General features: G+C 46.8%; 1 protein-coding gene across 1 annotated transcript; it reads right to left on the bottom strand.

Annotated features, from left to right (window-relative positions):
• Positions 1 to 2,514: 2,514 nt before the first annotated feature.
• C16H17orf64 (chromosome 16 C17orf64 homolog) lies at positions 2,515 to 11,367 on the bottom strand. The gene is made up of 5 exons (XM_025361846.1): positions 11,326 to 11,367; positions 6,273 to 6,374; positions 5,829 to 6,004; positions 5,349 to 5,448; positions 2,515 to 2,736 (listed from the first exon to the last, which is right to left on the bottom strand). The coding sequence occupies exons 2-5, from the start codon at positions 6,312 to 6,314 to the stop codon at positions 2,515 to 2,517; spliced, it is 540 nt and encodes a 179-aa protein (XP_025217631.1). The 5' UTR covers positions 6,315 to 6,374; positions 11,326 to 11,367.
• Between the last annotated feature and the right edge of the window lie 15,014 nt (positions 11,368 to 26,381).

Genomic DNA, 26,381 nt, shown 5'->3' with positions numbered 1-26,381 from the left:
AAAAAAAAAAAAAAAAAAACACACACACACACAAAAAAAGAGAGAGAGAGAGAGAAAGAAAAAAGATAGGTTGATACCATTAACTTAAAAAAAGCAACTCCATTGAGACCAGCCTGACCAACATGGTAAAACCCCATCTCTACTAAAAATACAAAAATTAGCATGGCGTGGTGGGGCGTGCCTGTAATCCCAGCTACTCAGGAGGCTGAGGCAAGAGAATCACTTGAACTCGGGAAGCAGAGGATGCAGTGAGCCGAGATGACGCCATTACACTCTAGCCTGGGTAACAGAGTGAGACTCCATCTCAGAAAAAAGAAAAGCAACTCCAAATCAAAATTGCATGTACAGCATGATCTCATTTCATTTAAAATATATATATTTAGGCCAGGCATGGTGGCTCAGGCCTGTAATCTCAGTACTTTAGGAGACCAAGGCGGGTGGATCACTTGAGGTCAGGAGTTCAAGACCAGCCTGACCAACATGGTGAAACCCCTGTCTCTACTAGAAACACAAAGTTAGCCAGGCATGGTGGCGCATGCCTGCAATCCCAGCTACTTGGGAAGCAGGAGGCAGGAGAATCTCTTGAACCTGGGAGGCGGAGGTTGCAGTGAGCCAAGATCATGCCATTACACTCCAGCCTGGGCAACAAGAGCAAAATTCCATCCCCAAAAAAAAAAAAAATATATATATATATATATATATATATATATATATATATATGGCCGGGCGCAGTGGCTCACACCTGTGATCCCAGCACTTTGGGAGACTGAGGCAGGAGGATCACGAGGTCAAGAGATTGAGACAATCCTGGCCAACGTGGTGAAACCTCATCTCTAATAAAAATACAAAAATTAGCTGGGCATGGTGGTGCACCCCTGTAGTCCCAGGTACTTGGGAGGCTGAGGCAGGAGAATCGCTTGAACCCGGGAGGCAGGGGTTGCAGTGAGCCGAGATCGCACCACTGTATTCCAGCCTGGCAACAGAGCAAGACTCCATCTCAAAATATATATATCTGTTTTATGTATATATATATACACACACACACACATATATACATAAAAAAGATCTGGAAAGTGTTAATAGTGGTGATGACAATGTGATGTTTATATTTCCTTATTTTTGCTTATCTGTATAATTAAATTTTCTCTATGTTTATATTTATACTAATAAAAATGTTATTAATTTTAATAACTGCATGAAACCCATCATCAAAGACTTTTTCCTGTTACTTCCCTCCGTGTACCTCTCAAATCCTCTTCCATTCACCACCAAGCCCAGGCTGCCTACTCATTGCCCCTCACCTCTGCACTTTATTCCCACTTCCCTCCTTTCCTTCATCCATATCCTTATCCCTTTCTTTAAAGCCTGTCCCAAATTTACCTCCTTCAGGCAGCCTGTCTCGCTTGACACATCCTTTGCCCTGTGGCCTCAGACAGCTGTTTGTAAAAGGGAGATAATAACACCTATCTCATGAGGATGCTACAGAGGTTGAGTGAAATTAACAGATACAAAGCCCCTGGTACAGAGAGAAGCCAGTCCAGAAGCCCAGAGCTCACTTTCCTCATCTGAGTCATGGACTGCTTGGCCCAGAGCATCTTTGTTATAGACTGGTCTTCATTCTCTTGTCTGTTTACATCCTCAACTTAAACTGGGATGGTCCGGGCACAGTGGCTCACACCTGTAATCCCAGCACTTTGGGAGGCCGAGGTGGGCAGATTACTTGAGGCCAGGAGTTTGAGATCAGCCTGGCCAACATGGTGATACCCCCGTCTCTACTAAAAATACAAAAGCTGGGCATGGTGGTGTACACCTGTAATCCCAGCTACTGGGGAGGCTGAGGCGGGATAATCACCTGAACCCGGGAGGCAGAGGTTGCAGTGAGCCAAGATTGCACCACTGCACTCCAGTCTGGGCGACAGAGTGGGGCTCCATCTCAAAAAACAAGACAAACAAAAAAACCTAAAAATAATAATAATAAAATAAAAAAGGCCAGGCATGGTGGCTCATGCCTGTAATCCTAGCACTTTAGGAGGCTGAGGCGGGTGGATTGTGTGAGCTCAGGAGTTCAAGACCAGCTTGGGCAACACAGTGAAACCCTGTCTTTACTAAAAGTACAAAAATTAGCCAGGCATGATGGGCGCCTATAATCCCAGCTGCAGGGGATGCTGAGGCAGGAGAATCACTTGAACCCAGGAGGCAGAGGTTGCACTCCAGCCTGGGTGACAGAGAGAGACTCCATCTGGAAAAAATAAAATAAATAAAATAAATAAATAATAAAATAAAATAAAACAAAAACCTTTCTATAATGAGCACACCTGGGGAAGAGGGGGACTAAAAAGAGAAGAGAAAGTAGAGAAGGAGAAGAAAAGATGGACAGAAAGGAAAATGCAGGATGAAGAGAAGATGGAAAGGAGGGAAGAGGAACTTGTCAGGCTTGGGGCAGAGGCTCCTGGCTGCTTGAGTCTACTCTTGGGGAACACCCAGACACCACTCACAAACCCCTGGGTCCAGGCATCACCCCAACACCAAATGGGCATTACCTCTCTTGACATGATCCTGGGATCTTGGCTCCCCGGGCAGGGGGCTCCCTTGACCCGGGGCCTGCATCTTGGACAGCTGCTCCTTCACACCGCTGATGTTGCCGTGCAGTCCCCAGGCATCGCAGAGCTTCGGCAGACTGTCTTCCTGGTCGGCCAGCAAGGATCTCTCCGGTGCATCCGAGGCACAGAATGCCACCTGCCACGGAGCCTCCATGTTAAGGAGAGTGTTGAGAAGAGGGGGACCTGAACTTCAGAGTCCCGGCCCCGCATTTGTTGAGAAATACTGAGCTCTGCCTGCCCCTCACACTTGCTAACCAAAAGGATGGGGTAGGAATCACAGATGTGGGAGAGAAAGGACTGTGGGGACATGGAGGGAGGCTGCCAATGATGTCTTCCTGGGTCGTCCTTTATTTTGAGATCATGTCTTCCATCTCTTTTTGGAATTGCAGTGTCTTACTGGTTTTTTGCAATGAAATGATATTTGTTTAAAAGACCTAACTTAACAAAAATTAAATTGGGAGCCTTACTCGGTTAGCTGAGGCAGGAGAATCCCTTGAACCCTGAAGGCGGAGGTTGCGGTGAGCCGAGATCATGCCGCTACACTTCAGCCTGGGCAACACAGCGAGACCCTGTCTCAAAAAAAATAAAATAAAATAAAAATAAAAATAAGAATAATAATAATAATTGGGAGCCTTTGTAAGCTTTGAGTCTGTTTAAAAAAAAGTAAAATTTTTAAAAATGAAATAAATTGACAGCCTGAATTTTGAAATTAAAATTCAAAGACTATATATATAAATGTTTCTGCCCGGTGTGGTGGCTCATGCCTGTAGTCCTAGCACTTTGGGAGGCCGAGGAGGGCAGATCACTTGAGGTCAGGAGTTCGAGACCAGCCTGGCCAACATGGTGAAACCCCATCTCTACTAAAAATACAAAAATTAGCCGGGCGTGATGGTGCATGCCTGTAATCCCTGCCACTCAGGAGGCTGAGGTAGGAGAATCACTTGAACCGGAGGTGGAGGTTGCATTGAGCCAAAATCTTGCCATTGCACTCCAGCCTGGGTGACAAGAGCTAAACTCTGTCTCGAAAAGAAAAAAAAAAAAAAAAATTCAGGCCAGTGAAATCCAGAAATCTAGAAATCAGTAAAGTGGCAGCTCCTCTTATTAAGAAGATAAATCTTTGAAATGATCCAATCATTACATGGTCAGAGGAAGAATCAGTTGCAGAAAGGGAGAGGACCTGGTTAGGGCTGCACCGCGAGAGTGGTGAAAGGAGGGCGCAGTTAGAGCACGGTTCTCATCCCAGACAGATGGAGGCTGAACCCTGCCTCTTCCTTCCTACTTGCTATAAAGACTGTGACAAATTAACTTACTTCCCTGTATTTGGGATCCTCTTTTACACACTGCAGACAATAATCCTAATTACCACTTAGGGTTACTTTTGAATATTACTCGAAGGGACATAAAGTGCCTGGCACGTAGAATGCCTTTACAACTGCTTTATCTATGATTATTATTCTGGACCAGTGGTTCTCAAAGTGTGCTCTGCAAACACCCAGGAGTCCCTGCAATATTTTGACCTCATGGACCTCCTGAAACCAGTGGATTCTAATGAAACCTAGTATGAAAATTTCATACTAGGTTTGATATGAATCTGAAAAGGCTACATATTGTATGATACCAACGATATGACATTCTGAGACAGCAAAACTACAGAGACAGTGAACCAAGATCAGTGGTTGTCAGGGGAGTGGGGGCAGGAGGGCAAGGACAAATAGATGGAGCACGGGGTTTTTAGGACCGTGGCACTCTTCTGTATCGTACTGTAATGGTAGATACATGTCATCATACATTGGGCAAAACCTATAGCCCGTACAACATGAAGAGTGGTAGGCTGGGCGCGGTGGCTTACTCCTGTAATCCCAACGCTTTGGGAGGCTGAGGCGGGCAGATCACCTGAGGTCAGGAGTTCGAGACCAGCCCGGCCAACATGGTGAAACCTTGTTTCTACTAAAAATACAAAAATTAGTCAGGCACAGTGGCATGCACCTGTAATCCCAGCTACTCGAGAGGCTGTGGCAGGAGAATCACTTGAACCCAGGAGGCGAAGGTTGCAGTGAGCCAAGATCACGCCATGACACTCCAGCCTGGATGGCAGAGTAAGACTCCATCTCAAAAAAAGACTAGCTGAAACAGGGAAGGGGTGTAAGCACCTCTCCCTAAGACACGCCTACCAATGCTATGTCAGTTTACTATTACCATAGCAACACTTAGAAGTTGGGACTCCTTTCCATGGCAACAACCCAGAAGTACCACCCTTTTTCTGGTAAATTCCAAATAACCGTCCCATAATTTGCATGTAATTAAAAGTAGGGATAAATATGAGCACAGAACTGCCCCTGTGCTGCTACCCTGGGCACACTGCCCATAGGGTAGCCCTGCTCCGCAAGGAGCAGTGCCTCTGCTGCTACTCTACACGGCTGCTTCCATAAACTTACTGTTTAATACCACCAGCTCACCCTTAAATTATTTTCTGGGCAAAACCAAGAACTTTCCCGGGCTGAGCCCCAGTTTGGGGGCTCGCCTGCCCCTGTATCAAATACATATGGAGAACTTGATGCTAAGCCTCGGCCTCTTCAGCCCACTGTGCCCAGGGCAGGGGTAAAGGTCGAGCAGCAGAGTCTTGCCCTGGCAGTGAGCCCTGGGAAGAACCAGAGGGGCTCTGGGTGTGTCAGTCCCAGGCCTCCCCCCAGTCTAAGGACACACCAACCAACCCTCAGCTGTGCCCGGGCGGAAGGTCTCATGCCTCACCAGGAACTTGGCCGGCTGGTTGCTCTTGGTGTACTTGTAAAGTCGGCAAAGCTGCTTTGCTTCCAGCTCTGAGAAGAGGGAGACGAACCGCCAGAGCATCCTGCAAAGGGGGAGACCTCAGGCTGGGGAGGTGGAGCACATGCTTCCTCCCTCCAGCATTTGTCTCAGGGTCAGGACCCACCCAGGGGAATATGGACCACATGTCCCTTTGGGGTTTGGGGTTGGGGGAATGGAGGGGTGGGGATTTGCCCAAACTTGAACATCCTATCCTGGTGTTGAGCGCCTGCATGCAGTTGTTCAGTCAGAGACAAGGTGTAATCGGGGCTGTCCTGAGTAACTAGGAGCTCTCTCCACCCCACCAGGCTCCTGACTCCTCCACATAAAGATGAAGGACTGGGGGATCAACTAAGGTGTCCCCTTGAATGAAGAGGGGGTTGCCCAGGAGTAGGTATGGGGAGCAGAGCAAAGAGACTGCCTTACTTTCTCCAGTGTTTGATTTCCCAGGCTCGGCAGTAATGCTGCAGAAAGGTGTTGATGTGGTCCCCTAGGACCACAAGGCTCTGCTTCATGTACTTCAGCTTCTTCTTCTGGGGAAGGTCCCTGGGCAGGTGCAACTTTCGCAGGAACTTCTTCAGTGGTCTTAGATATTCTTTACACTGAGGAGGCAACAGGTGAGGTGAGGGGCCGTGGGAGAAAAGAAGAGGCAGATGGGCAGTCCCAGGTCTCCAGCAGATACCACAGCCCTGAGTGGCCCAGTGCTGCGTGTTTTGGGAGGTGGCTCCGGTGCACGTCTCACCAAAAGTCCTTCCAAGAGTAAGACAAGTGGAGCAATGTGCTGTGGGCCTGAGGCTTGTCATTTCCTGACTCAGGCCTCCTGACCAATGGGGAAAAGGGGACAGGGTTCCAGGCTGGCTCTTTACTCACAATTTTGAAGGTGTCCTGATCCAGGCCCTTGGCATGGCGCATCAGCGGGTCTCTGGCAGAACTGGTGCTGGAGCCTGTCTCCAGGCATGGCACATTCGTCACCTGGGAGGAGGCAGGGGGCACTAAGTCGGGGGCTTGGACTGTTACTCCTGGGGGCAGTGCTGGGCAGGGGACTGACCCAAATGGCAGCCAAAGCCCTTCTCCACTGCCCTCTGACCTTCTTGACCCAGCACGGATGTGAGTGAGCCTTGGGCAAAGAAACCCATCTCTGAAATCTCTGCTTAGAAAACCTAGAATATTCCACCTGTTTCTTTTATAATAATCATAGCATATTCTACTAGGTAACTTTACAAAGCACTTGGTAAACATTAACTCACTTTATCCTCCCACAAACTCTGTCAGGTTAGATGTTGTTATAGGACCAACAGGTTTATATGCCTGCTGGACACTCACAGTCCAATATATAGAGACAGCAAAAGTTGCAGCAGACCAGTCTAGGCAATATAGTGAGACCTGGTCTCTACAAAAAATATAAAAATTGGCTGGGCACGGTGGTGTGCACCTATGGTCCCAGCTACCCAGGAGGCCAAAGTGGGAGGATTGCTTGTGCCCAGGAGGTGAAGGTTGCAATGAGCCGAGATCATGTCACTGTGAGAAAGAGTTTATTGATTGCTGGGTGCTCAGTGAGGAGATGGAAGGAGTCCTTCAAGTCTATCTTCCCAAGGAGCTCTGGACTGGGGTTTTTAAGGAGATCATGGAGGAGGAGGGATTGAAAAAACTGTGGTCATTGATTGGTCAGGGTCAGGGGGATGAAATTATGTGGATGTGGAAACTGCATTCTCTAGTGAATCAGGTTTTTGAGGGGCTCTTTAGACCCCCTGCCATCTATCTGTAGTTTGAGTGATATGTAGAACCTGAAATAATATTTTAAAGAGAAACCTCAATGCTTCGTAATGTTCGAGCTGTTATCTACAGAGCAGTTAAGGAAATATCATCTCGTAACAATGTCTATGGAATTCTTTTTTTTTTTTTTTTTTTGAGATGGAGTCTCACTCTGTTGCCCAGACTGGAGTGCAGTGGCGCGATCTCGGCTCCCTGTAACCTCCGCCTCCCGGGTTCACGCCATTCTCCTGCCTCAGCCTCCTGAGTAGCTGGGACTACAGGTGCCCGCCACCAAACCCGGCTAATTTTTTTGTATTTTTAATAGAGACGAGGTTTCACCGTGTTAGCCAGGATGGTCTTGATCTCCTGACCTCAAGATCTGCCCACCTGGGCCTCCCAAAGTGCTGGGATTACAGGCGTGAGCCACCGCACTCGGGTAGTCTTTTTTTTGAGATGGAGTCTCACTCTGTCACCTAGGCTGGAGTGCAGTGGCGCGATCTCGGCTCCCTGTAACCTCCGCCTGCCAGGTTCAAGTGATTCTTCTGCCTCAGCCTCCCAAGTAAGCTGGGACTACAGGCACGTGCCACAATGCCCAGTTAATTTTTTGTGTTTTTAGTAGAGACAGGTTTTCACCGTGTTAGCCAGGGTGGTCTCAATCTCCTGACCTCGTGATCTGCCCACCTTGGCCTCCCAAAGTTCTGGGATTACAGGCGTGAGCCACCGTGCCCGGCCTTATTATTTTTTTTTTTTTAATTCACTCTATCACCCAGGCTGGAGTGCAGTGGTATGATCTCTGCTCACTGCAACCTCTGCCTGCCGGGTTCAAGTGATTCTCCTGCCTCAGCCTCCTGAGTAGCTGGGATTACAGGCGTGCACCACCATGCCTGGCTAATTTCGTATTTTTAGTAGAGACCATGTTGGCCAGTCTTGTCTCTAACTCCTGACCTCAAGTGATCCACCCACCTTGGCTCCCAAAGTGCTAGGATTACAGTGAGCCACCGCGCCCAGCTGCATCTACGGAATCTAAGGAAACAGGCACCAAAGAACTCCAAGGAAGTGCATCAGAGAGCAGGCTGACCTCATGATTTATGCTGAATGGGCTGCAAGCTCAGTTAATTTTCATTTTTCCCCTCTGTCTTCCTGATTAATTTTATAAAGTTTCTAGGGACAGTTTCAATATCATTAACCCTGGTCACAGATTAGAACAATGAGGCATCAAAAGATTGAAGCAACTCCTTGGGGGAATGAACAGGGATTCATTTACTCACTCACTTGGCAAATGTTTACTGATTGCATCAGACTGGGCCCACTTCTTTGCATCCCTAGCCTCTAGCATCATGTCATGTGATACGGTTTGAATGTGTGTCCCCTCCAAATCTTATGTTGAAACATGATCCCCAGTGTTGGAGGTGGGGTCCAGTGGGAGGTGTTTGGGTCATGGGGGTGGATCTTTCATGAATGGGCTTGGTGCCCTTCCTGCCCTAATTAAGTAAGTTCTCACTCTGTCAGTTCATGTGAGAGCTGGTTGGTAACAAGAGTCTGAAAGGTTCTCCTCTCTCTCTTGCTTGCTCTCTCACCGTATGACAAGCTTGCTTCCCCCTCATCTTCTGCCATGCTTGTAAACTTTCTGAGGCCCTCACCAGAAGCAGATGCTGGCACCATGCTTCGTATACAGCCTGCAGAACTGTGAGTCAAATCAACCTCTTTTCTTTATAAATTGCCTAGCCTCAGGTATTCCTTTATAGGAATGCAAAATGGACTAATAAACCATGCATCCAATGACCATTCAGAAAAAGTGAATGAGGCCGGCGCGGTGGCTCAAGCCTGTAATCTCAGCACTTTGGGAGGCCGAGACGGATGGATCACGAGGTCAGGAGATCGAGACCATCCTGGCTAACACGGTGAAACCCCGTCTCTACTAAAAAAAATACAAAAAACTAGCCGGGCGAGGTGGCAGGCGCCTGTAGTCCCAGCTACTCGGGAGGCTGAGGCAGGAGAATGGCGTAAACCCGGGAGGCGGAGCTTGCAGTGAGCTGAGATCCGGCCACTGCACTCCAGCCTGGGCGACAGAGCGAGACTCCGTCTCAAAAAAAAAAAAAAAGAAAAAGAAAAAGTGAATGATGGTGATGACAAGAAAGAACCTTTGACCATGACAGTGGGGCAAAGAAAGCTGAAAATTAGGCCAGGCACAGTGACTCACGCCTGTAATCCCAACCCTTTAGGAGGCTGAGGTGGGTGGATTGCTTGAGCCCAGAAGTTCAAGACCAGCCTGGCCAGCATGGCAAAACCCAATTTCTACCAAAAATACAAAAAAATCAGCTAAGTGTGGTGGTGCACACCTGTAATCCCATCTACTTAGGAGGCTGGGGCAGGAGAATTGCTGGAACCCAGGAGGCGGAGGTTGCAGTGAGTGAGACGGAGCCACTGCACTCCAGCCTGGGTGACGGAGCAAAACTGGGTGCAGCGGCTCACACCTGTAATTCCAGCACTTTGGGAGGCCGAGATGGGTGGATTACCTGAGGTCAGGAGTTCAAGACCACCCAGGCCAAAGTGGCAAAACTCTGTCTCTACCAAAAATACAAAAATTAGCTGGGTGTGGTGGCACATACCTGTAATCCCAGCTACTCAGGAGGCTGAGGCAGGAGAAATTGCTCCAACCCAGGGGGCAGAGGTTGCAGTGGGCCAAGATCATGCCACTGCAGTCCAGCCTAGGTGACAGAGTGAGACTCCATCTCAAAAAAAAAAAAAAAAAAGGAAAAAGAAAAAAAAAAGAAAAAAGAAAGCCGAAAATGAGTAGCAGCAAAGTGACTGTGAAATAACACTGGACGTCAGAACTGGATTTGCCACCTTTCAACATCTTCTCAGAAAAGTATGAATTTTGGTCTGTGTTGGGGGAGAACAAGGAACCTGTCCAGACCACTCTGAAAGGAAAGGCCTGGGAAAGGGAGGGAGGTGCATGGAGAGGAGATGGGACACAGGCTCCTCCAGGTCCTGGAGACAGGACTCTGGCTGATCCACTCTCCCAACACAGCACACACACCACACAACCACACACAGACCATGTGTATACACACACATACCCTCAAGTCTTAATAACCAACAACGAGAGGCGACCTCTTCCCCATCATATCCCCGGGAACACAGGTCAAGCATAAACTTCTGAATGAATGAACATTCTTGTGCTTTAGGCCTCTTGCTATCTCAGGTACCCTACCATTGTTCTTCTCTTCTTTCCTGAATTTCATGTTCTCTACTTTCCAAAACCAGACCCTCCGGGAGGCTCTTTCCCTCCCTCCCTCACACCCCACTTCACCTTCTCTAGTGGCTTGTCCCCTTCACCCCCTTGCCCATCTGAGGCCTCCATCTCAGCAGGTGTGCCGGTAGGCTCCAGGGTGGCACTCCCCACGTCCCCTCTGGCTTCTGACCTACTGCTTCTGTGACCTGGCCGTCTCAGGGAGTGGGCAGATTGGCTCCAGAACTCGGAGCAAAGCCATGGCAACTGCCAACACAGAGCCCAGCCCCCCACCCCGCTCCCATCTCCTCATTCTTAGGGGTGGCCGCAGCTGGCTCCTCCTGCTGGGATCTGGACTAGGGAACGGAGCAAGATGTGCGGGGTCGAGCGAGGACTTTGGCAGAGCGCACAGCTCGCCAGGAGGGGCTGGCGCCCCTTCTCCCAAGGGTACTGTCAGATGCTGTTGATTCTGACACCACCTGGTAAGGCTTTTGAACTCATTTTCCTGCACGTGTGCCATTCCTGCCTGCTGGGTTACGCCGTGGTGGGGGCTCCCCAAGAGAAAGCACAGTTTGTAAGATTGTTTTCTGATTTGGGACAGAGGTCTGGGGAGCGCTGAAAGGGAGAAGGGACACAGTGAGCACGCACTGCCCCTGCGGCCTCCAGGAAGTTGTTAATAATAAGCCCTCGGTGCCGGGTGTTGGGTGCGGGGTGCTGAGTACTGGGTGGGATGTGTTTTGGGGGTGTATAAAGATCCCCGCCAGTGCCTACGGGCTCTGTAACCCTCCCCGCGGCCTTCCCTGGGGCAGGTACCCCAGCGGTCTCTCTTCACAGAGGAGGGGCTGAGACGCGGGCAGTCCCGTCGCCGGCCTAGTGTGCGCAGCCACCAGGCGGGGCGCGGGGTGTCGGCGAAAGTCCCGCCACCCCGGCTCTTCCCACCCGCGAGCCCACCAGGGACCCGAAGCCGACGGCGGAAACACGGTGGGCAGAGTCCGGGTATAGCCTGAGCCGGCCGGGCAGCGCCGGGAGGCGCTCAGGGGACCTCAGGACCCTGGCCCCTGGCGCGGTAGCAGCGCCCCCTCGCGTCCTGGGCGGCACACGGCGGGGTCCCGGCAATGAGAGACCTTTGCTGCCACGGTTTCCCCACTCGAGCCACCTTTTCTTCCCTGAAACTCGGAATTTCTTCTCCCGGACCTTCCTTCGTGTCCTCTGGGCCCGCGGCCCAGTTGTCCCCACTCAGTGTGGCCCTGTTCTTCGCCTTCCTTCGCGACAGTGCGGTGGGACCGCCGTCGGCCCGGGCCTCCCCTCGCCACCCAGCGGCCACCCCGGCCACAGGACAGGGTCATAGCGGCTTCAAGTAGGGGTAGCCCGGAGGCCCGGGGCTTTGGAGGAGCACCTTTGAGTCCCGAAACTTTTTCACTTGTCCTCTATGCCAGGATGTTCAGCAACCGTCTTTTTTTTTTTTTTTTTTTGGTAAGGGGAAGAATGAACCTTCCACTTATCCACCTCCAAAATGGAAGGTCTATTTTCTGAGCATTAATTCTGGATTATTTTGTGAGTATTAAGAAGGATAATTATATTGGCAAGAGCAAGGGGAAAGGAACCTTTACATACGTTTCTACTGGTAGTGAGACTGGTAAACAATGTATTTAAAAGTGTTTAAATGTGCATGCTCTGTGACGCATCAGCTCTACTTATAAGAATTAGTCCTAAGGGGAGAAGATGAGGACTGTTACAATAGTGACAATTTGGAAACAATTGCAATGTCACTAATAGAATATATAAATCATGGTATATTCATAAAAACATTAAACATGCCGCTATATATTTATTGACATGGAAAACAGGAACTAAAACCATGTATGGTATGATTCCATTTTGGCTCAAGCCTGTAATCCCAGCACTTTGGGAGGCCGAGACGGGCGGATCACGAGGTCAGGAAATCGAGACCATCCTGGCTAAGACGGTGAAACCCCGTCTCTACTAAAAAGTACAAAAAAAATACTAGCCGGGCGAGGTGGCGGGCGCCTGTAGTCCCAGCTACTCGGGAGGCTGAGGCAGGAGAATGGCGTGAACCTGGGAGGCGGAGCTTGCAGTGAGCTGAGATCCGGCCACTGCACTCCAGCCTGGGCGACAGAGTGAGACTCCGTCTCAAAAAAAAAAAAAAAAAAAGTCTTGAAGGATACACTTCAAAATATCCAACGTAGTTTTTCACTTTCTTCACATATTATCTGTATTTTTTAAAATGACAGATATGCTTTACTTTTACAGTCAGGAAAGAGGTATTTTGTTTTGTTTTGTTTTGTTTTGTTTTGTTTTGTTTTGAGACGGAGTTTTGTTCTTATTGCCCTGGCTGCAGCAATGGGGTGATCTCGGCTCACTACAACCTCTGCCTCCCAGCTTCAAGCGATTCTCCTGCCTCAGCCTCCCAAGCAGCTGGGATTACAGGCATGTGCCACCACGTCCGGCTAATTTTGTATTTTTAGTACAGACAGTGTTTCTCTATGTTGGTCAGGCTGGTCTCAAACTCCCGACCTCAGGTGATCCGCCTGCCTCGGCCTCCCAAAGTGCTAGGATTACAGGTGTGAGCCACCGCGCCCGTCCAGGAAAGAGTCTTTTTAAAAAATCTACTCATAAGGACTAAATAACATTATTAAAAACATTATATAATGCTAAGTTTAAAAACAACATAATTCTGCCAGGTGTGGTGGCTCACGCCTATAATTCCAGCAGTTTGAGAGGCAGAGATGGGTGGGTCACCTGAGGTCAGAAGGTTGAGAAGAGCCTGGCCAACATGGGAAAACCTCGTCTCTACTGAAAATACAAAAATTAACTGGGTATGGTGGTGCATGCCTGTAATCCCAGCTACTCAGGAGGCTGAGGCAGGAGAATCACTTAAACCCGGGAGGCAGAGGTTGCAGTGAGCCAAGACCATGCCCCTGCACTCCAGCCAGAGCAACAGAGCAAGACTCCGACTCAAACTAATAATAATAATAATAATTCTTCTTTATTTTTAACCTTGAGTTCAAGGGTACATGTGCAGGTTTGTTATATAGATAAACCCGTGTCATGGGGTTTTGTTGCACAGATTATTTTGTTACCCAGGTATTAAGCCTAGTACCCATTAGTTATTTTTCCTGATCCTCTTTCTTCTCCCACCCTCCACCTTCCGGTAGGCCCCAGTGTATGTTGTTCCCCTCTACGTGTTCATGTTTTCTCATCATTTAGCTCCCACTTATAAGTGAGAACATGCGATATTTGGTTTTCTGTTCCTATGTTGGTTTTCTAAGGATAATAGCCTTCAACTCCATCAATGTTCCTGCAAAGGACATGCTCTCGTTATTTTTTATGGCTGCATAGTATTCCATGATGGATATGTACCACATTTTCTTTATCCAGTCCACCGATGGGCATTTAGGTTGATTCCATTTGGAAGCGATTGTGAATAGTGCTGTAATAAACATACGAGTGCATGTGTCTTTATGGTAGAACGATTTGTATTCCTTTGGGTATACATCCAGTAACAGAATTGCTGCGATGAATGGCAGTTATGTTTTTAGCTCTTTGAGGATTCACTACACTGCTTTTCACCATGGTTGAACTAATGTACACTCCCACAAACAGGGTAGAAGTGTTTCTTTTTCTCTGCAACCTTGCCAGTATTTGTTATTTTTTGACTTTTTAATAATCATCATTCTGACTGGTGTGAAGTGGTATCTCATTGTGGTTTTGATTTGCATTTCTTTAATGACCAGGGATGTTGAGCTTTTTTTCATATGCTTATTTGTTGCATGTATGTTTTCTTTTGAAAAGTGTCAGTTCATGTCCTTTGATGGCTTTTTAATGGGGTTTTCTTTTCTTGTAAATTTGTTTAAGTTCCTTATAGATGCTGGATATTAGACCTTTGTAGGATGCATAGTTTGCAAAAATGTTCTCCCATTCTGTAGGTTGTGTTTACTCTATTGATAATTTATTTTGCTGTGCAGAAGCTCTTTAGTTTAATTAGATCCCATTAGTCAGTTTTTGCTTTTGTTGAAACTGCTTTTGGTGACAGACACAATTCTGAGAAGATGCAGTAGAACACAAAAAAGGAAAAGTTAATAGTTAAAAAAAAAAAAAAAAAAAAAAGAGGCCAGGCGCGGTGGCTCACACCTGTAATCCCAGCACTTTGGGAGGCGGAGGCGGGCGGATCACCTGAGGTCAGGAGTTTGAGACTAGCCTGGCCAACATGGTGAAACCCTGTCTCTACTAAAAATACAAAAATTAGCTGGGTGTGGTAGGGCACACCTGTAGCCCCAGCTACTCAGGAGGCTGAGGCATAGAATTGCTTGAACCCAGGAGGCGGAGGTTGCAGTGAGCTTAGATTGTGCCACTGCACTCCAGCCTGGGTGACAGAACAAGACTTCGTCTCAAAATAAAAATAAAAACAAATAAATACATAAAAATTTTAAAAATCAGACCAGGCACAGTGGCTCAAGTCTGTAATCCCAGCACTTTGGGAGGCTGAGGCAGGCAGATCACCTGAGGTCAGGAGTTTGAGACCAGCCTGGCCAACATGGCAAAATCCCATCTCTACTAAAAATATGCAAAATCCCGTCTCTACTAAAAATACAAAAATTAGCCGGGTGTGGTGGTGGGTGCCTGTAATCCCAGCTACTCAGGAGGCTGAGGCAGGAGAATCGCTTGAACCTGGGAGGCAGATGTTGTAGTGAACTGAGATCGTGGCACTGCACTCCAGCCTGGGCGACACGAGTGAGACTCTGTCACACACACACACACACACACACACACACACACACACACACACACAAAAGAAAATTTAAAAATCAGCTGGCATGGTGGCTTACACTTGTATTCTCAGCACTTTGGGAGGCCAAGGCAAGAGGATCTTTTGAGCCTAGAAGTTCGAGACCAGCATGGGCAATGTAGAGAGACTCCCCACCAAAAAAACAGAACATAAAAGGGTATGTATGCTACGTTTCATAAGTGGAAACAAATATGGATCAAGACTGGGAGAAAATACAGTTAAAAAAAAGAAAAGAAAAGAAATTTGCCGGGCACAGTGGCTCACACCTGTAATCCCAGCACTTTGGGAGGCTGAAGTGGGTAGATCACCTGAGGTCAGGAGTTCGAGACCAGCCTGGCCAATGTGGTTAAAACCAGTCTCTACTAAACATATAAAAATTAACTGGGTGTGGTGGTGCACACCTGTAATCCCAGCTACTCAGGAGGCTGAGGCAGGAGAATGACTTGAACCCAGGAGGGGGAGGTTGCAGTGAGCTGAAATCACACCACTGCACTCCAACCTGCGTGACAGGTTGAGACTCTGTCTCAAAAAAAAAAAAAAAAAAAAAAAAAAAAATTGGGTATATACATACCTATATAAATACATGAATATATGTGTATGTGTGCATGTGTGTGTATATATATCCCTGATTCAATTCAGAAGGAGGAAATAAATGTTAGAACTTCAAAGTTTAGCTGCCCCTTCCTGTTTCCTAATCCCAAGCTACCATTTTCCCTGCCAGAGCTTTCAGCAAGCCCTAGGCTTTGGATGACTGCCCTATTCTCATAATGGTTTTATTATCAACCATGGGGAGTAGCCTGAAGAGACAATTGAACCTAACAGCAGCCAGGAATAATGGCTCAACATTAACTAAGACAAAACAAAAATCCATTGCCTTTGGGAGCATTCTTCAAAATTCCATTGGTTAGCATAAAATGACACTATAGGGCAAATCAAGTTATTCAACAAAGCCATCCCTCCACCACAGTTTTTTTTAATCCAAATATGTGCCATATACTTTAGGCATCTGGTAGGTTGGTGTGGGGTTGGGGGTTGTTAATTTGTCCACCCTCCACTTTACGCAGGTTGGCATGCTCTTTGATGGCATACACCTGTTTCATAATCATCACACTTTACCTCCATCCCCCAGTATATGTGATGGAACTCACGAAATTCTTGTTGTATATCCTGAATTAAGCATACATAGAAAATAACTCAGCATCTACTGCTTATACTTCCCCTCATAGATATGAAATCTGCCCATCTCTCTTTCTGAGTTGAACAGTGATGTAGAATCCTTGTATTATCCTAAAGAACTCTCCTCTATCCTCTTTTCTTTATAAGAAACCCAAGAGTAAGCCAGATGCAGTGGGTCACACCTGTAATCCCAGCGCTTTGGGAGGCCAAGGCGGGCAGATCACGAGGTCAAGAGATTGAGACCATCCTGGCCAACATGCTGAAACCCTGTCTCTACTAAAAACACAAAAATTAGGTGGGCGTGGTGGCACGTGCCTGTAGTCATAGTTACTTGGGAGGTTGAGGCAGGAGAATTGCTTGAACCTGGGCCGTGCAGGTTGCAGTGAGCCGAGATCATGCCATTGCACTCCAGCCTGGGCAACAGAGTGAGACTCAATCTCACACACACACAAAAAAACCCCACCACCAAACGTATCTTAAAATTGCCAAAAGAGACTTTTTGATCTTGCTCCAAATTATCCAATTAGAATTGTATAAAGACTCCAAGAAAAGTAAGGTCATTGAAATCCCTGTCATAGCTGGAGTGCTGGGTCTGAAGAGCATGCCAGCACCTCCCAGCTAAGGCAAAGTGTCCCTACTCCAAGGCTACCTGGATCTGAATCATTACCTAAGACACTGTCTTAATCCATCAATGGACTTAAGGGAGTCAACAAACCCTTGAAGTGCTATCCAGTGAATTGTATGCAAAGACTCATCAAAGAGGTCTAGCCCCAAAGATATTAGGAACTAAGGATCTAACAAGTCTAACCTAAGCTTGTGGACCTTCTCAGCAGTGATTCTGAAAGTTAGATGGGTCTTTAACCCATGGAAGCCTTCAAATGGAGACACTGTGACAAACACCAGACACAGGGCTGGTCTTGAGAGAAAAAAGGCAGAGGAAGAAGGCAAGTGGGTTTAAAGCCCAACTAACCATAATCCAGGCCCAAGCCAAGGAACCAGGGAGTAAACAGAAGGCCAGTAAGATCTTTGACCATGTACAGTGAAGTCCCGTGTCTTCCCTGCCAGCAGCCTACATCCAGCCCTCCCCAGTGGACAGGAATCTCCTCTTGTGCTAATACAAGGCATCAGGACCTTCCACGACAGGCTGCAGGTGAGACTAAGCAAGGAACTTTCTTAGGGACCTGCTGGTTACCACCCCCCCAAGCATGAAAATAACAAAAAATTTATTTTCTTTATAGAGGATTATAAACAGAGGACTGAACTCCAACCACCCATTCTTTGTTTTAAATTTCTTCCTGTAATCCCAGCTACTCAGGAGGCTGAGGCAGGAGAATTACTGCTTGAACCCGGGAGACGGAGGTTGCAGGGAGCCGAGATTGCACCACTGCACTCCAGCCTGGGCAACAGAGCAAGACTCCATCTCAAAAAAAAAAAAAAAAAAAAAAAGGAAAAGAAAAGAAAAAAAAGAAAGAAAAATAAAAACCTAGAGTTCCTTCTAGGGAAATTCCAGGCACCTAGCTAGCCTGGAGAAGTAAATGAGCAACTTGATGAACAAGAAGGCAATAGCACTTTAAAACAATAACTGGCTGGGCGCGGTGGCTCATGCCTGTAATCCCAGCACTTTGGGAAGCCGAGGTGGGTGGATCACCTGAGGTCAGGAGTTCGAGGCCAACCTGACCAATATGACGAAACCCCGTCTCTACTAAAAATACAAAAATTAGCTGGGCCTGGTGGTGGGTGCCTGTAATCCCAGCTACTCGGGAGGCTGAGACATGAGAATAGCTTGAACCTGAGAGGCGGAGGTTGCAGTGAGCCGAGATTATACCATAGAACTCCAGCCTGAGTGACAGAGCAAGACTCTGTCTCAAAAAAATAAACAAATAAATCAATAAAACAACAACTAAGGAAGTTAGAGTCAGGAGATATTTTATTCCCTATAGAAACTAAAGATACCATCTTGTCTGGCTCTGTCACCCAAGCTGGAGTGCAGTGGCATGATCTCGGCTCACTGCAACCTCCGCCTCCCAGGTTCAAGCGATTCTCCTGCCTCAGCCTCCCAAGTAGCTGGGACTACAGGTGCATGCCACCATGCCTGGCTAATTTTTGTATTTTTAGTAGAGATGAGGTTTTGCCATGTTAGCCAGGCTGGTCTCGAACTCCTGACCTCAAGTGATCTGCCCACCTTGGCCTCCCAAAGCACTGGGATTATAGGCGTGAGCCACCACGTCTGGCTGATAACATCTTAATACACGTCCCTGAGTTGTTTTTCAGAAACGCAGACCCCCATCCAACTCTGCTGGCACATAGACCTCAAATAAGGGGGAACAAAGGACTGAACTCCAAACCAACCATTCTTTTTAAAAAATTTCTTCCTGAGGAGCCTGGAGAAGGTCACACTCATGAACCAGAGGTAATATTTTTGGTTTTTTTTTGAGACAGAGTCTAGCTGTCACCAGGCTGGCGTGCAGCTGTGCGATCTCAGCTCACTGCAACCTCCACCTCCCAGGTTCAAGCGATTCTCTTGCCTTAGCCTTCCAAGTAGCTGGGATTACAGGCATGTGCTGCCACGCCAAGCTAATTTTTGTATCTTTAGTAGAGACAGAGTTTCACTATGTTGGCCAGGATGGTCTCAATCTCCTGACCTCGTGATCCGCTCACCTTGGCCTCTCAAAGTGCTAGGATTACAGGCATGAGCCACTGCGCCCAGCCAGTAACATTCTTTTCTGCTGATCCCAAAGTTTTAGACAAAAGCTTTGCCTTCTTAACCAATCAGAAGTCAAAAATTTTTTGAATCCACCTGTCCTCCCTTCCTTTTTAAGTCAAAATAATATATAGCCTCTCTGTACTGGTTTATGACTTTGCCTATAACATCCGTCTCCCTGCGTTTAAAAACCCTTACCTGTAAGCCATCTGGGAGATCAGGTCTTAAGTATGAGCTGCCGACTCTCCTTGCTTGGCACCCTGCAATAAAGTCCTCACTTTCTTTCACTGCTATTCTGACATCAGTATTCTTTTTGCTGGGCCAGGTGAGTGGACCCAATTTCTATAACACAGGGATAAGTCTTTGCCTTCCCCACTGGCAAGATATAGACACATCTTTGCACATAAGTCATGAGCATCTCTCCAACTCCTGCTTCTCTCAAAATAGTTTTCAAAAATGTTTTGTACTCTTTTCTTCACTCTTATCTGATATTTACTGTAGTTTTCCATTTAATAGACCCCTGGTTGGATTTCACTTTTTTTTTTTTTCCTGTAGCAATGTTTTAATTTGGGCTTCATGTGCTCTAAAAATATCTTGTCAGGGTATCAAAATAACACTGCAGAATAGCAACCTCAGAACTTTAGAGCATGTTTCTAAATAGTCTAATGATATGCAAGCAACTGTGATCTTGTCAAATTGCTGGGGCCTAATGATTTCCTCTTGGCTCTTTCTGGAAGGTTTTCTTTGCTAAGACAGAATTCAGGGAGATGAGCAGGAGAGAATTGAATGAATGTCAATGAATGTTGGAGCTGGGAATGATTTTGGAGAGCAAAAAAATGCATCTCAAATTTTGCAGCAATTTCTCCACAAAGGACTCACTCTCACCACCTTTATTCCAGGGCACCATATCTGTACCCTACTCCTTCCCTCCCTTCAGGCCCAGATTTGGTGAGACTGGGGACTAATATCAGAGTTTTTCAGGCTGAGAAAAATCACCTTGTTTTAGATCTTCAGAATCAGAATGCCCCAAGAGGGTTTGGAAATCAGTACTTTTTTTTGTTTTTTGGAAACAGGGTATCACTCTGTCACCCAAGCTGGAGTGCAGTGGTGCAGGCTCACTGAAGCCTTGACCTCTCAGACTCAGGTGATCTTCCCACCTCAGCCACCTGCCCCCACTCCCTCGCCACCCCCATTCCCCACTAGTAGCTGAGACTACAAGTTCGCATCACACACCAGGTTAATTTTTGTATTTTTTGTAGAGATGGGATTTCACCATGTTGCCCAGGCTGGTCTCAAACTCCTGGGCTCAAGCAATATGCTCCATCTTGACCTCCCAAAGTGCTGGGATTATAGGCATGAACCACCACACCTGGCTTGGGGATCAGTATTTTCATAAATATCGTAGGCAATTATCATCATCAGGCAAATTTGGAAAATACTGGTGTGGTAAGCTTGAATTCCAAGTTGGGCTTGTGGGTCCAGTCAGGTAAATTACAGATTCTTTGATATTATTGTGCTAGAGCTGGCTCTAACAGGCTCATCAGAGCTGATTATTAAGTTTTTGCAATTTTGCCAGCTGTTTGCTAAACACAAGCATTATTAAATATTAAATTATATTGAATGCAGGGACTCAAACAGATACTTGTACACCAATGTTCACAGCAGCATTGTTCACAATAGCCAAAAAGTGGAAACAACCCAAATGTCCATTAATAGATGAATGGATAAACAAAATGTGGTATATGCATGCAATGGAATATTATTCAGCCGCAGGAAGAATGAAATCCTCATATATGTACAACATAAATGAATCTTAAAAACTCTACTAAGTGTGGGCCGGGCACGGTGGCTCACGTCTGTAATCCCAGCACTTTGGGAGGCCGAGGCAGGCGGATCACCCATTAGTTTGAGACCAGCCGGGGAAACATGGTGAGACCTCTCTCTCTAAAACAAATAAATAAATTAAAATTAAAATTAAAAAATAGTGACAGAATCTCACTTTGTCACCCAGGCTGGAGTGCAATGGTACAATCAAGGCTCAAACTGAAGCCTCGACTCCTGGGCTCAAGTGATCCTCCCACCTCATCCTCCTCAGTAGCTGGGACTATAGGCATGCACCACCATGGCTTGCTAATTATTTATTTATTTATTTTTGAGACAGAGTTTTGCTCTTATTGCTGAGGCTGGAGTGCAATGGGGCAATCTCAGCTCACTGCAACCTCCGCCTCCTGGGTTCAAGCGATTCTCCTGCCTCAGCCCCCCAAGTAGCTGGGATTGCAGGCATGCACCATGCTCTGCTAATTTTGTATTTTTAGCAGAGACAGGGTTTCTCCATGTTGGTCAGGCTGGTCTCGAACTCACAACCTCAGGTGATCCACCTGCCTTAGTCTCCCAAAGTGCTGGGATTACAGGTGTGAGCCACCGTGCCTGGCCTGGCCGGCTAACCTTAAAAACTTTTTTTTTTTTTTTTTTTTTTTGTGGTGAATGTCTCATTATGTTGTCCAGACTGATCTTGAACTCCTAACCTCAAAGATTCTCCCACCTCGGCCTCCCAAAGTGCTGGGATTACAGGCGTGAGTCACCATGCCCAGCCAAATTACAACTCTTTAAATAAAAAAGTAGAATCACCTGGGCAAGGTAGCTCATGCCTGTATTCCTAGCACTTTGAGGGCCCAAGGCAGGAGGATTACTTGAGCCCAGGAGTTTGAGACCAGCCTGAGCAACATAGCAAGACCTTGTGTCTACAAAAAGTTAAAAAATTAGCTGTGCGTGGTGGCACATGCCTGTAGTCCCAGCTACTTGGGAGGCTGAGGTCAAGGCTGCAGTGAGCTGTGATTGGGTCACTGAACTCCAGCCTGGGCGACAGAGCGTGACCATCTCAAAAAGAAAGAAAAAAAGAGGCCAGGCATGGTGGCTCATGCCTGTAATCCCAGCACTTTGGGAGACTGAGGCACACAGATTACTTGAGGTCAGGAGTTCGAGAACTGCCTGGCCAACATGGCAAAATCCCGTCTTTACTAAAAATACAAAAATTGGGTCAGGTGCAGTGGCTCATGCTTGTAATTCCAGCACTTTGGGAGGCCGAGGCAGGTGGATCACCTGAGGTCAGGAGTTCGAGACCAGCCTGGCCAACATGGAGAAATCCCATCTCTACTAAAAATACAAAATAGCAGATGTGGTGGTGGGCAACTGTAATCCCAGTTACTTGGGAGGCTGAGGCACGAGAATCACTTGAGCCCAGGAGTCAGAGGTTGCAGTGAGCCAAGATTGTGCCACTGCACTCCAGCCTGGGCAACAGAGCAAATCTCCATTTCAAAAAATAATAATAAAATAAAATAAAAACACAAAAATTATCTGGGTGTGGTGGCGTATGCCTATAGTCCCCTCGGGAGGCTGAAATGGAAGAATCACTTGAACCCAGGAGGTGGAAGTTGCAGTGAGCCGAGATCATGCCACTGCACTCCAGCCTGGGTATGAGAGCAAGACCCTGTCTCAAAAAAAACAAAAACAAAAACAAAACAAAACAAAACTCATTTTTAAGTGTAAAGTTCAGAATTTTAATAAATACACCCTTATATAACCATGATCAATGTATAGAAAATTTCTGTCATGCCCTGAAAGTTCCATTTGTTCTTTCCCAATCTTCACTCCTCACACTCCACCCTCCTGACCACCACCCCCAGCCCCAGACAACCGTTGGTCTGCTTTCATCACCCTGGACTGGACTTATCTTTTCTACAGTTTCATAGGAACAGATCATACGGAATGGACTGTTCCCTACCTAACTTCTTTTGCTGAGCATAATGTATTTGAGATTCCTCCATGATGTTGCATGCTCATTCCTTTTTATTGCTGAGTTGTATTCCATCCTATGAATATACCAGTTTTGTTTTGTCTTTTTTTTTTTTTTAACATGTGGATATCCAGCTATTCTAGCAGTGTTTGTTGAAGAGACTTGCATTAGTTATCTACTGCTAAGAGATATATTGTTTTAAACTTAATGGTTTACAACAATAAATACTTATTATCTCACCCAATTTCTGTGGGTCAAACGAATCCAGCAGTGGCTTAGCTTGGTGATTCTGACTCAGTATTTCCTATGAATCTGCAGTCAAGATGTCAGCCAGGGCTGTAGTCATCTGAAAACTGGACTGGGGCTGGGAGATCCACTTTCAGCATGGTTCATTCACATGCCTGGCAATTTAGTGCTGGTTGTCTGCAGAAGGCTTCAGTTCTTCATGACCTGGACCTCTCCATAGGGTTTCTTAAGTCTCCTTACAACATAACAGTCATGTCAGACTTCTAACATACAGAAGTATAAGATAATAAGTTTGGGCCGGGTGCGGTGGCTCAAGCCTGTAATCCCAGCACTTTGGGAGGCTGAGACGGGCGGATCACGAGGTCAGGAGATCGAAACCATCCTGGCTAATACGGTGAAACCCCGTCTCTACTAAAAAAAAATACAAAAAACTAGCCGTGCGAGGTGGCGGGCGCCTGTAGTCCTAGCTATTAGGGAGGCTGAGGCAGGAGAATGGCATGAACCCGGGAGGCGGAGCTTGNAACAGTCATGTCAGACTTCTAACATACAGAAGTATAAGATAATAAGTTTGGGCCGGGTGCGGTGGCTCAAGCCTGTAATCCCAGCACTTTGGGAGGCCGAGACGGGCGGATCACGAGGTCAGGAGATCGAAACCATCCTGGCTAATATGGTGAAACCCCGTCTCTACTAAAAAAAATACAAAAAACTAGCCGGGCGAGGTGGCGGGCACCTGTAGTCCCAGCTACTCGGGAGGCTGAGGCAGGAGAATGGCATAAACCCAGGAGGCGGAGCTTGCAGTGAGCTGAGATCCGGCCACTGCACTCCAGCCTGGGCGACAGAGCGAGACTCCGTCTCAAAAAAAAAAAAAAAAAAAAAAAGATAATAAGTTTGGGCTGGATGCAGTGGTTCACACCTGTATTCCCAACACTTTGGGAGGCCAACGCAGACAGACTGCTTGAGGCCAGGAGTTCATGACTAGCCTGTGCAACATAATGAGACCATATCTCTACACAAAATTTTCAAAAATTAGCTAGGCATGGTGACACATACTTGGAGTCTCAGTTCTCAGGAGGCTGAGGTAGGAGGACTACTTGAACCCAGGAGTTCAAGGCTGCAGTAAGCTATGATTGCACCACCGTACTCAGCCTAGGTGACAGAGTGAGACTGTTTCTAAAATAATAATAATAATAAAAAATTGTGTTGTTTTAAGTCCATGGCAGGGTCTTTTTGTCTGCTGTACAGATAAAAATTCACTGAGAAAGTGGTATTGCAGTAGAGAAAGAGTTTAATCATCGTACGGCTAGCCAAGTAGAAGGACATGAGTGACTGCTCCACTTGGCCTTCCCTAAAGGTCAGAGGCTAGGGTTTTTAAAGGATAGTTTGGAGGGCAGGAGACTAGGGAATGGGGAATGCTGATTGGTTGGGTCAGGGATGAAATCATAGAGGGTCAAAGCTGTCTTCCTGCACTGAATCAGCTTCTGGGTGGGGGTTACAAGACCAGATGAGTCAGTTTCTTCATATATGTTACTGGGGGTTACAAGCCCATCAGAATGCAGGGTCTGGAAAATACCTCAAATATCAATCTTAGATTTTACAATAGTGATGTTATCTATAGGAGTAATTGGGGCGATTACAAATCTTGTGCCCTCTGGCTACATGACTTCTGAACCATAATTTTAACTTTGTAGCTAGTTTGTTAGTTTTTCAAAGGCAGTTTCAGTCCCTGAACAAGGAAATTGTTAGTTTTGGGAAAGGGCTATTTTCATCTTTGTTTTAAACCAAGCTTGTCCAACCCTTGACCCATGGGCTGCATACAGTCCAGGACAGCTTTGAATGTGGTCCAACACAAATTCATAAACTTTCTTAAAATATTGAGGCTTTTTTTTTGCGATTTTTTTTTAAGGTCGTGAGCTATCATTAGTGTTAGTGTATTTTATGTGTGGTCCAAGACAATTCTTCCTCTTCCAATATGACCCAGGGAAGCCAAAAGATTGGACACCCCTCTTTCAAACTATAAATTCCTCCCATAGTTAGTTTGGCCTATGCCCGGAAATGAACAAGGGCGGCTTGGAGGTCAGAAGCAAAATGGAGTCAGTTAGGTCAGACTTTTTTTCACTATCATACTTTTTCTATGTCAGATTTATCTCACTTGTAATTTTTGCAAAGGTGGTTTCAAAGCCACTAAGCTTGTGGTAATTTCTTACTGCAATAGAAAACTAATGCATTAGGTAACCCTCTTTTTGTTTTCCCTCTGATTGCTTGCTCTGGAGTAAGCTAGCTGCCATGTTGAATTTTTCATTTTGTTACTGAGCAATCAATGGGCTCACTGCCTGACGTGCATAGAGGCCAATACTGTGGCACTGGTTTTTGAGAAATGTTTTTTGTTTTTGTTTTGTTTTGTTTTGTTTTTGAGACAGAGTCTCGCTCTGTTGCATAGGCTGCAATGCAGTGGCACGATCTCAGCTCACTGCAACCTCTGCCTCCCAGTTTCAAGCGATCCTCCTGCCTCAGCCCCCCTAGTAGCTGGGATTATGGGCACGTGCCACCAGGCCCAGCTAATTTTTGTATTTTTAGTAGAGATGGAGTTTCGCCATGTTGCCCAGGTGGTCTCGAAGTCCTGACCTCAGGTGATTCACCTGCCTCAGCCTCCCAAAGTGCTGGGATTATAGGCACGAGCCACTGCACCCAGCTGAGAAAAGTTTTACTGTGAGTCAACTGGCAAGGAAACAGGAGGAAATGCTCAACTATGTCTCCCCAAGCTGGGATCTGGGTCATGTTTTATAAGCATAGAGTAATGAGGTATTATCTGATTGGATCTTGCAATAAGGTAATGCCAGAAGGCATGATCTGACTGGACCCTGGCATGGGGTGATGCCAGAGTTTGATCTGATTGGATTCTGGATCAAACTATGTGGTGTCCACTTAGTTCCATCTCTGCTCCTTGGTCTGAGCCTTAGATTCCCCCTATTGTAGCATGCTTGCTTCATCTGGGCATGCTCAGGTTACATAACCTTCAACCTGGGGAGTCCACAGCAACTGAAAACTCACAACTTTGTTATATAGAAGTTGAGCCAGGGCCGGGCGTGGTGGCTCACGCCTGTAATCCCAGCACTTTGGGAGGCCGAGGCAGGCGGATCACGAGGTCAGGAGATCGAGACCATCCTGGCTAACACGGTGAAACCCCGTCTCTACTAAAAATACAAAAAAATTAGCCGGACGTGGTGGCGGCACCTGTAGTCCCAGCTACTCGGGAGGCTGAGGCAGGAGAATGG

The sequence above is a fragment of the Theropithecus gelada genome, chromosome 16 (assembly GCF_003255815.1).
Source record: "Theropithecus gelada isolate Dixy chromosome 16, Tgel_1.0, whole genome shotgun sequence".
In the NCBI taxonomy this organism is placed as follows: Eukaryota; Metazoa; Chordata; class Mammalia; order Primates; family Cercopithecidae; genus Theropithecus; species Theropithecus gelada.
Note: the sequence above shows the minus strand (reverse complement) of the source record. Positions and strands in the feature narration are given on the sequence as shown.